Here is a 13,019-nt window from a genome sequence, read left to right as displayed (position 1 = left end):
GGGTCTTCGTTGCTGCGCACCGGCTTTCTCTAGTTACGGCAAGCGGGACCTACTCTTTGTTGCGGTGCGTGGGGCTTCTAATTGTGGTGGCTTCTCTTGTTGCAGAGCATGGGCTGTAGGCCCGCGGGCTTCAGTAGCTGCAGCACGCAGTCTCAGTAGTTGCAGCATGTGGGCCCTAGAGCACGGGGGCTTCAGTAGTTAAGGTGTGTGGGCTCAGTAGTTGTGGCTCACGGGCTCTAGAGCGCAGGCTCGGTAGTTGTGGCGCATGGGCTTAGTTTGCTCCACGGCATGTGGGATCTTCCCGGACCAGGGATTGAAACACTATCCGCTGCATTGGCAGGCAGATTCTTAACAACTGCGCCACCAGGGAAGTCCAAGAAAAGCACTTTTTACTAAACCCCAGCCAACAGATCTGTAAAGTGTTTTTCTTTCTTCTAACAAAAACAGCCAGGGGTGGTTTACCAAAATCATTCTATGACGTAGCAAATAATTAACTTATAATTAAAAAAAAAATTTTTAGCAGGTACTTCAGTTGTACAAAAAAAGGTCCAAAAATTCTATAACTATAAAACTATACAACTGTTGGTCTCTATTTATTGACTGTGACAGCAAGAGAACTTGAACCAGAAAGTGTGATGGCAAGGAGACTTGTAAAGTAAGATGAAGGTTTCCCCCATTTTCACAAGAAAGAGGAAAAGAGCAATAGTAAAATCACACTTCACAAACTCAATAACACATTCACTCACTCTCACTCATATACCATGAATTGTGTATACCCCCTGGGATTTTATTGGAATTTACAAACTGTCATTAAATAATGATAAAAATAGCAATGACAGAGAAGTTAATAAACCCCAGAGAACATTAGAAAAAAAATGTTCTAATCAAGGCTAGACTGCAAGTGCCACAGGCAGACACGATCATCCTTACGATTTCACATCAGAAAAAATCAAAACCAGAGACATCAAGGGTCCTGAGGTTACACAGGTTATTCATTCTCAACCTCTGGGACACAACAGAATCAAATGCCCACCCCAGACATATCGAAGACTAACTGTCATGAGTGTGTGCGTGTGTGTGTGTGTGAGTAAGTGTGTGTGTGTGTGTGGCAGCAGGGTGGGGTGGAGCTGCTGGATATATCAGTATCTTTTTGATTTTTTATTCAATTTTTAAAGGTTACACTCCATTTATAGTTATTAAAAATATTGGCTATATTTCCCATGTAGTACAATATATCCTTGTAGCCTGTCTTAAACCCAATAGCTGAGGTATGAGTATTTTTAAAAAGCACCATAGGCAATTTTGAAACATCAAATTTTGAATACCACTAAGTGACTCCTATTCCAAGTGTCTGGATTGCTAGCTCCTCTGTGAAGTAGTACCACTGTTTCACTATATAGTAATTTCATTCCCAAGGTCCGTACCATGGGACAAAGTCAAACTGAGGTCATGTCGTAGAGCTATTTTTGTGGTACTTACAACCACAGAACAGCTCCATGGGACTAAGGTGGATTGCTTTACACCCAGTTCCTCTGAATGCTGGACATATTGAATGGACAGGACCACAAGTGTGGTAAGAGCAGTTCCAGCAGCCACATGGGAAAATTAGTCTTGCTATATCAACATCCTTTCTCATAATTAAATACCACAGTCTAATCATATTCTGAATATAACCTTGGCACTGGCATTTCAATAGTGCCCTTCTATTCCCATCCCAACCCCGAAATCATAAACATAAACATTCCTGAATTAAGACCATCAAGAATGCCCTGGTTATGTCATCATTCATGAGTTATCACTCACTCCTGCATATGTTTGCCCATTTGGGCAAATATATGGTGCTGTAATTTTTCTTCCAAACGCTAGTTCTTGGAGAATGATAAACATAGGATAAAACATTGCTCTAAGATGGACTATGGAAAAGTTCCAAGGATTTGTATGTAATCTCAATCAACATAAAGTGATGATTTTGACAATTTCTTTTACGAATGCTATCAGCAAACTACACACACTCTCTCTCTCTCTCTCTCTCTCTCTCTCTCTCACACACACACACACATTTTCTTTAGAGTTTTAAAAACAAAAAAAACATAAGTAGAAGGAAGGAAATAAAAAGATCAGAGTAAGAATCACTGAAATAGAAAACAATCAATGAAATCAATAGAGAAAAACTAATGCAACTGAAAAGAAAGTTCTTTGAGAAGATCAAAAGAATTGATAAACCTCTAGCCAGACTGACATGGAAAAGAAAACAGAGAAGAACCAAATTATCAATATCAGGAATGATATTCTACAGATATTTAAAGGATAACAAGTGGATACTATGAACAACTTTATACCAATAAATATGACAACTGAGATGAAATGTATAAATTTCTTAGGAGACACAAACTACCAAAGCTCACTCAAGAAAAAAAATATGTATGTACCCATATCTATTAAAGAAACTGAATTTGTAGTTAAAAACCTTCCCTAAGAGAGAACTCCAGGCCCAGACGACTTCACTGGAAATTCAACCAAACATTTAAAGAAGAATTAACACCAAGACTACATAGAATTTTCTAAAAACAATTAAAGAGGGGGGACTAATTCCCAAGTCACTCCATGATACCATGATTGCTCTAATACAGAAAGCAGATTAAAACATTTTAAAAGACAGAGGGAGAGAATTACAGCCAATAAGTCTCATTAACATAGTTGCAAAGTTCCTTCACGAAATTTTAAAAGATGAAATCCAACAATATATAAAATGAGCAATACATCAGAACCAAGTGGGGTTAATCTCAGGAATGAAAGGTTGATTTAATATTTGAAAAATCAATAAAATTTACCATATTAACAAAAGATAAAAAAAGAAAAGCACACAATAATCGTATAAAACAATAATTCCTAATACAAACTTTCAGCAAACTAGGAATAAAAGAGAACTTCCTCAACCAGATAAAGGGCATCTATGAAAACCAACAGCTAAAATCACACTTAATGGAAAAAGAATGATGCTTTCTCTCAAAGATAGACGTAAATCAAGAGTATCTGTTCCGGGCTTCCTTGGTGGCGCAGTGGTTGAGAGTATGCCTGCCAATGCAGGGGACACAGGTTCGTGCCCCGGTCCGGGAAGATCCCACATGCCGCGGAGCAGCTAGGCCCGTGAGCCATGGCCACTGAGCCCGCGCGTCCGGAGCCTGTGCTCCGCAACGGGAGAGGCCACAGCAGTGAGAGGCCTGCGTACCGCAAAAAAAATTTTTTTAAAAAGATGTCAATTCGCCCCAAACTGATATATAGATTTAATATAATCCCAATGAAAATCTCAGCAGGGCTTTTTGTAGAAACTGAGCTGAGTCTAAAATTCATATTGGAATTGCAAAGAACCTAGGATCACTAAAACAACTTTGAAAAAGAACAAAGTTAGAGGACTCACACTATCTGATTTCGAGCCTTACTATAACAGCCTCAGTAATCAAGACAGTGTGAGAGCAGCATAAGGATAGACCAAAGGGACAGGATTAAAGGGACCAGAGTCCAGAAACAGACGAACGTTTATGTGAACAACTGATCTTCAACAAAAGTGAAAGCCAGTTCACTGGGGAAATGACAGTCTTTCAAACAAATGGTACTTGAACAAGTAAAAATACTATACATAATGGGGGGAAAAAAGTGATCCACATATTGCTTTATACACAAAAATTACCTCAAAATGGATCATAGACCTAAATGTATGACTCAGAGCTATAAAACTCCTAGAAGACATAGAACATCTGTGACCTTAAGTTAATCAAGGATTTATTCAATATGATACCAGCACGATGCATAAAAGAAAATACTGATAAATTGAACTTCATCAAAATTTAAAACTTCCACTCTTTGAAAAGCACTGTAAAGAAAATGAAAAGAGAAGCCACAGACTGAGAGAAAATACATACAAATCACATATATAAAGAACTCTTAATAAGAAAACAACTCCATTTTTTAAATGGCAAAAAATTTGAACTGACACTTGAACCAAAAAGATATATGACAGCAGATAAGCAGATAAAAAGATGTTCCACACATCTTTAGTCATCAGGGAAATGCAAATTAAAACTACAAATGAGAAAGTGCTACAAATTTATTAAAATGGCTAAAAATTAAAATGCTGACCATACCAGTGTTGGGAGGATGTGGAGGAACTGGAACTCTTACACAATGTTGGTGGCAACGTAAAGTGGTACAACCACTTCGGAAAACAATTTAGCTGCTTCTTAAACCGTTTACATACATATTTACACTATATACATACATACATTTACATACATACAATTCAGCCACTCCACTCCTAGATATTTACCCACAGGAAATAAAAGTCAATGTCCAATCAAAGATTTGTAAATAAATGTTCATTGCCCTTTGCTTGTCGGCCAAAAACTGGAAACAACACAAATGTCCATCAGTGGGTGATGGATAAACAAACTGTGATATAGTCATACAATGGAATACTACTCAGCAATAAGAAGGAATGAGCTATTGAGACATGCAACAAAATCAATCAGTCTCAAAACAATTACACTGGCTAAAACGCAGACAATCAATAGTACACATACTGTATGATTCCATTCATATGAATTTTTAGAAAATGCAAACTAATTTATAGTGGCTGAGAGTAGATGCCTGTAGATGATTATGAATGAGGAGGGGCAAGAAGAAATGTTTACTAAGATGCCTGAGAAAACCCTGAGGTGATGAGTATGTTCAGCATCCTGACTGTGGTAATGGTTTCATGGGTCTACATGTCAAAACTTATCAAACTGTACACCTTAGTTGGCTGCCCGTTACTTATAGTTCAATAAAGCTGTTGTTTAAAATCTACATTTTATTAATACCAAAAGATTCACTTATCATTCTATTCCCAGAAAGATCTTACAGATTACTGTAGAATAGCTATGAAATGTTACTGCTGTAACTTGTACAGCATCTCTAAGGAACAGTACTCTCATGTTTATATGGCCAGGCAATGTAAGAGCTAATTGTTCTTTTCAAATTGAGTTATGGAGAACGTGTTTCCCTTATCACAAATTCCCAGCCCCTCCCACCTAAGCCCCTGTTCAGTCTCTGGTGCAGAAACTTCCATTTTCCCTTACCTTGTTTTTCCACATTATCTCAAGAAACTTTCAATAGTGAACCAAATAGAAGGTATTAGCTGGTTTCAGAAACTCAAGAAAGGTTCTGACCTTGCAGTAACGACAAACAGGTTACTCACACCCACCTGAGTTGGCTTGCTGCACAGGACACCGTGAATCTCCAGGTAGCTGAAGGTTACCTCGAGCTGCAATTGAGGGAGGAGGGGGAAATAAAGACCTGTAATGAGGGTTTTAAAACCTATAATTCAAAGTAAAAATGCTACAATTAGAAACAGTCCAGTGCAAACAAAACATTGGGCATCTTCTGAAGGTAGGCTGGTTTAATATCTCCATACATTCAATACAACATGACCTCGATCTAGCATATTTCAGGAAAAGCATTATTCACTTTCCCAAAGGGCTGAAAGGAAACTCCAAGTCTGACTTTTTAAATTTCATCCAAGGACAAACCCAATGGAAAGTTTCTGTACTTCTACTCCAGTATTTATTTACTGAGAAATGAATATATGAAGGGAGCCATCTAAATAGACTTTCTTTTCTCTTATTTCAAGATGTTGCTTCAGCAAATCAGATCAGGATAGAGACAATGTTTGTTTTCCCTTCTCTCTAAACCTTTACCTCTTTGGGTTACCCTCTGACCACTTACTGGAGTCATCTTTTCTTCCACTGTCTTTCATTAAAGTTCATATTTTGAATGGATTTAAAAGAATATAATATTTAAGAATTTTAATCTGTGTTTCAATGAAACACACATAAAGTCTTCTCTCTCTCTGTGTATATACATAAATGATGATTTATTTCCTTTCCATTTTAATAACAAGTGTCCCTTCCTCGCTTCTCCTGTAATCAGCATTTCTTTTTCTTCAAAATACCTCCAGTCTCATACTCTTTGCCTATTTTTCCTGGAAAACAGCCACTAATCTTTCTCCCAGTTTTTCAGTCTCTCATTTCAGTACAAACAGTCACAGGACCTGGTACTAAAGACAATGAAGAACTGAGTTGGATCAGTTTATTTTACCCTCTCATCTTAAAACTAGATATGTGGGGACTTCCCTGGTGGCGCAGTGGTTAAGAATCCGCCTGCCAATGCAAGGGACACGGGTTCGAGCCCTGGTCCGGGAAGATCCCACGTGCCATGGAGCAACTAAGCCCGTGCGCTGCAACTACTGAGCCTGTGCTCTAGAGCCCGCGAGCCACGACTACTGAGCCCACGTGCCACAACTACTGAAGCCCACGCGCCTAGAGCCCGTGCTCTGCAACAAGAGAAGCCACCGCAACGAGAAGCCTGCTCACCGCAACTAGAGAAAGCCCATGCGCAGCAACGAAGGCCCAACGCAGCCAAAAATAAGTAAATAAAATAAATAAATTTATTTAAAAAAAAAAAACTAGCAATGTAATGGAAAAAGAACCCATTCAGAACCAAACCCACAGGACCCTTAGTTCTGCCTGCTGGTGCTATGTTGTACCTTTACACATTTGGTCAGATCAATTTTAGAACAGAGAACCCCTGAATCCCCAGTATGGTGACGAGGGCTGGAGGTAGAAAGATAATTCATTCTTTCGTTGTTCACACAGCCAACCAGTAGAATTTATGGAAGGCCTACTGTGTGCCAGGACTGTAAAGAGGAATGAGACATTTATCTTGTCCTCCCATGGTTACATGCAGCATCGGGGGCACATTTTAAACATTCTATTAGAGTGGATGTCTTCTTATCATTATCAAGATCTATACTTGGTGGATTTTGAAAAGTCATGTCAAGCAGGGAATCATTTTCTAAAAACAGTACCTCTCTACCTTCATTTATTTCAAATTAAAACTTATAAACATATTTTCATCTGCTAGCCTTGGACATAATGCCAAATTTACTTCTTTGAGTCAAGTCCCATTGTCTGGCCCTCCAGTGGCATTTCCTCTGTGGACCACACCCGTAAATGCTGGACACACAACTTCCAACTAAAGCTCTTTAAAATGGAGTGAGAGCTTGAAGACACTGGGAAAGCAATGTGAGGGCATAAGTTCTCTAGATTATTATGTTCCCAACCCCCCAGCCTTTAACAGTTGTCCAGTCCTTAACAAGACAGTAATTTTTTAAAGTGAATTATTTTACCAACATTCAGTATTTCACAGATACTCTCTCCTTTTGCAGCCTATTTCATTGATATGTAAAATATCTTTTTAAAAATTTACTATTGTAATTATAACTGCTATGAATAGGTTTGGAAGCAAACCACTGACCCTTGGTGGGCATCTCATACAACTGGTGGGAACAGGTGTAAACAGCTACAGTCTCTTATAACCTAGCGGCTCTGAAGATGCAGCTGGCATCAGTCCATGTATCAGGACTAGCATGGGCAGCTGTGGTCAGTTTGGCTGGGGGAGGTTAGTTGGAGGTCAGTTAGGTCAGTGCAGCTTCTGCTGCACCTCAGTGCTGTCCCTGGAATAAGCAAAGTGCCAGGGAACCGGGAAAGCACTGAGACATTCCACCTAGGCCCTGAAGAATGACTTCAAGTGTGTCAAACAAAGAAGGAGCGAAAAGGGAAATCCAGGCAGAAGAAGAAGAATTTGCCAAGGCATAGAGGCGTTCAAAGAACAAGGGCAAGACAGAAACGAGAAGTAGACCCTGCAGTTTCAGGGATGAGTAAGGGGCACAGGCTGAGTATGCGATTCATCGGAGCCCTGGTTCTTAACAATGGTGAGAAGGGGAGATATGGGGACACACTGACCGACATCAAAGCAAGGTTCAAGCCATTCTCTCTAATCTCACCCGTGGCTCTTTTTAACAGGCCTTTGTTCTCAGCTCCCAGCACTGACCCTCCTGACTCCAGCCCACCCGGAAGACAGTTTAAAGAATGTCACTGGGCAGGAGGGTGCAGGGGGACTAGTTAGGAAGCTGAGACACAGGCAGGCTGCAGGAAGACCTGAGGACATCTTTAAGAGAGAACCACAGGGCCTCCCTGGTGGCGCAGTGGTTGAGAGTCCGCCTGCCGATGCAGAGATGCGGGTTCGTGCCCCGGTCCAGGAAGATCCCACATGCCGCGGAGCGGCTGGGCCCGTGAGCCATGGCCGCTGAGCCTGCGTGTCCGGAGCCTGTGCTCCGGAACGGGTGAGGCCACAACAGTGACAGGCCCCCGTACCGCAAAAAAAAAAAAGAGAGAGAGAGAGAGAACCACAGATACAAGTGATCAGTTAGATAAGAGGAGAGAATCATCCGAGGCCCGCCTCTACCCTCAGCAAGACAGTCCCCACCCAACAGGCAACAGAGCGAATCTAAATGTTATTATGTGATGCTCCTTCGGGAACTCCAACTGTTCCACATGAAGCAACCCATGTCATGATTGCCCATCTTTCTGACCAATTTCCCTCCCTCCACAGCCTCCTACTCAGTCCTGGGCCCACATCTCAGCTCCCCAAACACACTGTGCTCCTGCAAACTGCTAAACCTCTGACCAGCAGGAGACCCCCTTTATCTGCCTGGTTGACGCAGGCTGACCCTGCAGCCCAGCTTCTCTGTAGACCCTTCCCTGATTTGACAATCACCCGCCCCCCTCCTCCCCGCTTCTGGAGGGAATGGCAAAGTTCTACTTCTTCATCTGCATGTGACTGCAGAGGTATCTTTTGCAGTTAATCACGGTGATATACATTTCTATTTTGTGCATTTGACTGCGTATGTGGTACATTTAACAATAAAAGGACAAAAGAAGAAAATGTTTAACTAATCAGCCCCCAAAGAAAAGAGAAGAAACCTATGTGAAAATCGGGGCTGTTGTACACTACTGTTCTGAATATAATTATTTCCCCAGAAAAATGTCATTGACACCGGTTCTGCTTCTTAGCCAAGGTGCACTGTGACACATGAAAACCAGCCTTCTGCAGGCAGGTCACTTTGGAAGAAGATCTGCCTCTATTTGTGATGCTGACAATATCAGAAATCAGCACCAATGTCCAAACTACCCTAGCCAGGCCGATGTGAGATGTTATATACATCTTGGGGTGAAGCTGGGCCTTCCCTCAGGGGCAGAGCAAGGAGGGGGCAACAGAAGGGAGGCAGATGACTTCCCAAGGGGTAATACACCTTCTGCTGTGTGAAAACATTTTTAATTAGGGTAAACATATCTTTCAGGAGCCTTCTACTCAATAGGCTGCTTGACTATTTTCTCAAGCCCATAAAACTTCCTTCCACAATTAATTTTTCACCAGTGGGATAATGGTTAACACTTCCTTATATCCTGCCTTCAGGTACTTTAGCATATAGGTAATTTAGTCCAACACCATTTATATAATGACTGATTTCACTTATAACACATTATAAACATAAAGACTCACTTTATATTATCAAAAGGGGTGGGATAATATAAAGCCTCATTCCTCGGAGAAACTTCATAAAATTTAGCATTTGTATGATCAGAAAGAAAAAAGGCAGTATGGCCTTTGACTAGCAAACAGTGGGTTGGTACCTTCTCAAAGTTCAACAAAAATCATGCAAATCATTAGTTTGTCAGTCCTACCAGGTCCACTGCATTACAGCACCGTGTCCAGCACGTAAGTAGGTATTCACAGGACAGTGGCTACATGTTGAATTTTAAGAAGCAAGAAAGGACCGAGAAAATGAGCAAATAACACTGCAGCGCAAACATAGGAGCAAGGCTGAAAGCGCCTCCCAAACCTTCCCCATTTTCCTGGGTCTGTGGGCAGGTGAGTTCATATCCTATAAAATCAGTCAACACCTTTCTGTTACCATAAAGAAAATGAAAGAAGCAATTATGATGCCTAATTCCTGAGCTATCAGTTCAAATGTTAATTTGCACCCTATAACAAAGGACATCTTATGGAAAATGTCAGATCTTTTAAGGAACCAAGTGGCACCGTGTTATTTTTCATAGGCGACACCAGAGTCTGCCCATGAAAGAGGGCTAGGTGGCTAGTTCCCGGTAATGCACTCTGTAGAGTTATGAAGGTTATTTCCCACGTGTCAAAGCCTTAGAAAAATGGGCCGTTACTGGACCCAAAGAAATAAGAACTAGACTTGAAGAAAGTGTAAACCCTGCCCCAGTTGAGAGAGAAAAATAACTGAAATCCACAAGCCTCGGGGATACGGAACATGAAATGCTTCGCCACTTTTCTTGGGATGCCTTTAACACAGAGAGGGAACAAAGGACGAAACGTTTAGGTACTTTCTAGGGAGAAGGAAGGAAAATAAGGTTGTGCAAAGAGAACTCTGGACACATTGGCTGAAATCATAAGTGTACACAACTGAGAAGCGAGTGCGTTTCGCAGTGTGTGTGTGTGTGTGTGTGTGTGTGTGTGTGTGTGTGTGTGTGTTGGAAGGAGGAAACTTCAACACTTACCTTGGTGGGGATTCGTGCTGTGACAAGGAAGGCTCGGCATGATGTAAGCACCTGTAAGACAGAAGCAGCTGCATCAGTATAAGTACCGAAACGTGAGCTGGTGGCTTTGGTGTGACCCGCAGGACTTTAATGATACTGAAGCCTCGAGAGGCTTGGTTCCTGACATGTAAGAAGAATAAGTGACCTGGGCCGGCTTGTTGGCCTTGTCGGGTTATTAGCTGTACTCTAAGAATCACTGTATGAAGGGCCGTATCAAACAAATCACCTGCAAAATCTCAAGACGAGCAACCAGTCAGCAGCCCAAAGGAGCCACAGATTACTCCAGTTGAGTAAGCGAGACAGGTGTCTGAGATATTAAAATACAGATATCTTATCCATAGGAGGAGCCTCACTATATCAACAGCAAACTTAATGAAGAAGTCAAGTACTCATTCGCACTTTCCAAATTACAACCGCCACCCACGTTTGCCCTCTTGCCTCCTGTTCTCCGTCCACTAACTGATAACAGTTACATGACACACAGGCAGCAAAACAGGCTACTCTCCCAAGAAGTCAACCCCGACTTTGCTTCTCAGCTATGCCTCTCTCAGTCCTAGACAGAACATTTATCAATTCCAGCTCTCAGCTAAGAACATATAGATAGCCCATGGGGTCCCATATGCCTATAGGCACCTCTTGCCCAGCAGGGGCCCTTGTGAATACAAAGGGGCTGGAACTAGGCTGAACTCCTAGTTCCTACCTGGAGCAGAGATCCCAGTCTACCAACCGTAATCTCTAAACGTGCCACTCTGCAACCCGGAGGTCCGGGCAGGCCTCGGGGGCCTTTGCAATAAAGAAGGCGGACTCCAGCACTTCTCAAGTTCTGACGGGAGACCTGTCTTTGATTTTCCAAACAACTTCCTTGTCACTAAGTTGATATTTAGCAAATGATACGTATGTGCTAGTCTAAGAATGCTAGATCTGAACACAACTTGAGAAATCATAAGTCAAGGACACTGAGGCCCAAGTTGCTACAGGATTTATCCAGATTCTGGCCAGGGCTCATCCTGTGCATTCACACACAGAAGGTGAGTCCATGGGTGTGCCTGTAGCCTGCTCTGTGCCTCTCTTTAGGCTCCCAACTCTAAACAGAAACAGTATATTTTCTAGATAACTCTTCTTTGAATAATCAGAGGTCACTGCTATTGGGAATAACTCAAGTCAGGACCCTTTATGAGACAGATGGTAAAGAGAGGTAGCCCAGCACTGGCTGGGAGAGTCTGATAACGAGCAAAGGGAAGGCAGAGACAGAGCGGCACGGCCCATTGAAGACTTTCCACCCAGATGCCTTCAATCACAGTTATTCAGGGGATCCTTTTCCACCTGGGTTCATTTTTGCTACTTGACTTTAGAGGTGATGTGCTCTAAAAGACCATTAATAAGTGACTTCTAAAAGTGGAGTCAACAAAAGACATCTATATTTGAATATTCTTAGGCCATGAACCACAGTTCTCTTCCCAAAGGAATGATCCTTACTTTTTTTACTCAGGCCCTTCAGAGACGGGGGGTGGGGTGGGGGGGAGCAACAAGCAATAGAGAGGGGAGAGGCGTGTAAGAAGTGGGGTCAGATGAGTGAGTGGAGGTCAACTGTAGCCCAGAAGTGGCAGGACTGGCTACATAAACTGCAGGGCCCTTTGTTCAGAAATTATGAAGAATTTTAAAGACAGTGACAGAAAGCATTTACCCAAGCGTAGGGCCCTTCTGAGAGCAGTGCCCTGTGCGCCTGTACAGGTCACATGCCCATGAAGCCAGCCCTGAGTAGTAGCTACCATTTATCAAGTGTTCCCTATGGGCCATAAATGGGCAAACATCCTTGGATACACTGATTCATTTAAGCTTCCCAACAACCATATTCTCTATCATTATTACCCCCCTTTCACAGATGAATAAACAGATTCTGTGATATAACCCAAGGGCAGGAGTAAGGTTCACGTCTGTCAACTCCAAAGCCTATGCTCTTCACCATTAGGCTACCTTTACACATTCTAACCCAATCTTGCCTCCTGGTCTCTAGCCCCTGGCAGTTCAGTTAGATTTGGGGTAGAAGGGTGAGAGCCCAGGGCCACCTGTGACTGGGAAGGGATTTACAAAGCTCCCAGCTCAAACAGTATCTTCCTCAACATTCCAGTAGTTTAAAAGATTCTCTTTTCAAATCCAAGAATGGCCCGGAGAGCTAAATTTTTCAAGTCATCTACACTAGCCAAGCCTTGACTAAGACAGCAGTACCCAGGGAAGTAGAGTTTGGCTGCCTTTGGGGAAAAGGCAAGAGGCAGTTTTGTTGCGTGAGACATACAGGGTTCAGTGGTGAACATCAGACAGTCAGAAGAGGCCTGACAGTAATAGAAAGGGAGATAAAAGGGGGCCAGAGACAGGCGTGGCCGGTGTTCTCATTTGCTTAGGTCTGGCAAACAGGTTATCTGTGACTAAATTACAAGATCAGGACTCATCTTAAAGGATGAAAAATTTGCCTTCTCTGAACTAAGACCTTGTCCCACAGCACTTTTTTTTTTTTTTTTTTTT

The 13,019-nt window shown here is 42.1% G+C and overlaps 1 protein-coding gene across 3 annotated transcripts in view; it reads right to left on the bottom strand.

Annotated features, from left to right (window-relative positions):
• Positions 1-13,019, bottom strand: part of CARMIL1 (capping protein regulator and myosin 1 linker 1) — a 319,600-nt gene that overhangs the window by 183,851 nt on the left and 122,730 nt on the right. For all 3 annotated transcript variants that reach the window (XM_024751952.1, XM_024751953.1, XM_024751954.1), the window contains exons 3-4: positions 10,461-10,511; positions 5,240-5,299 (exon numbers count right to left, since the gene is read on the bottom strand). In XM_024751952.1, the coding sequence (XP_024607720.1) occupies positions 5,240-5,299; positions 10,461-10,511 (111 nt within the window). The remainder of the gene's footprint in view (positions 1-5,239; positions 5,300-10,460; positions 10,512-13,019) is intronic.

Source organism: Neophocaena asiaeorientalis, unplaced genomic scaffold, assembly GCF_003031525.2.
Source record: "Neophocaena asiaeorientalis asiaeorientalis breed wild unplaced genomic scaffold, Neophocaena_asiaeorientalis_V1.1 scaffold165, whole genome shotgun sequence".
In the NCBI taxonomy this organism is placed as follows: Eukaryota; Metazoa; Chordata; class Mammalia; order Artiodactyla; family Phocoenidae; genus Neophocaena; species Neophocaena asiaeorientalis.
Note: the sequence above shows the minus strand (reverse complement) of the source record. Positions and strands in the feature narration are given on the sequence as shown.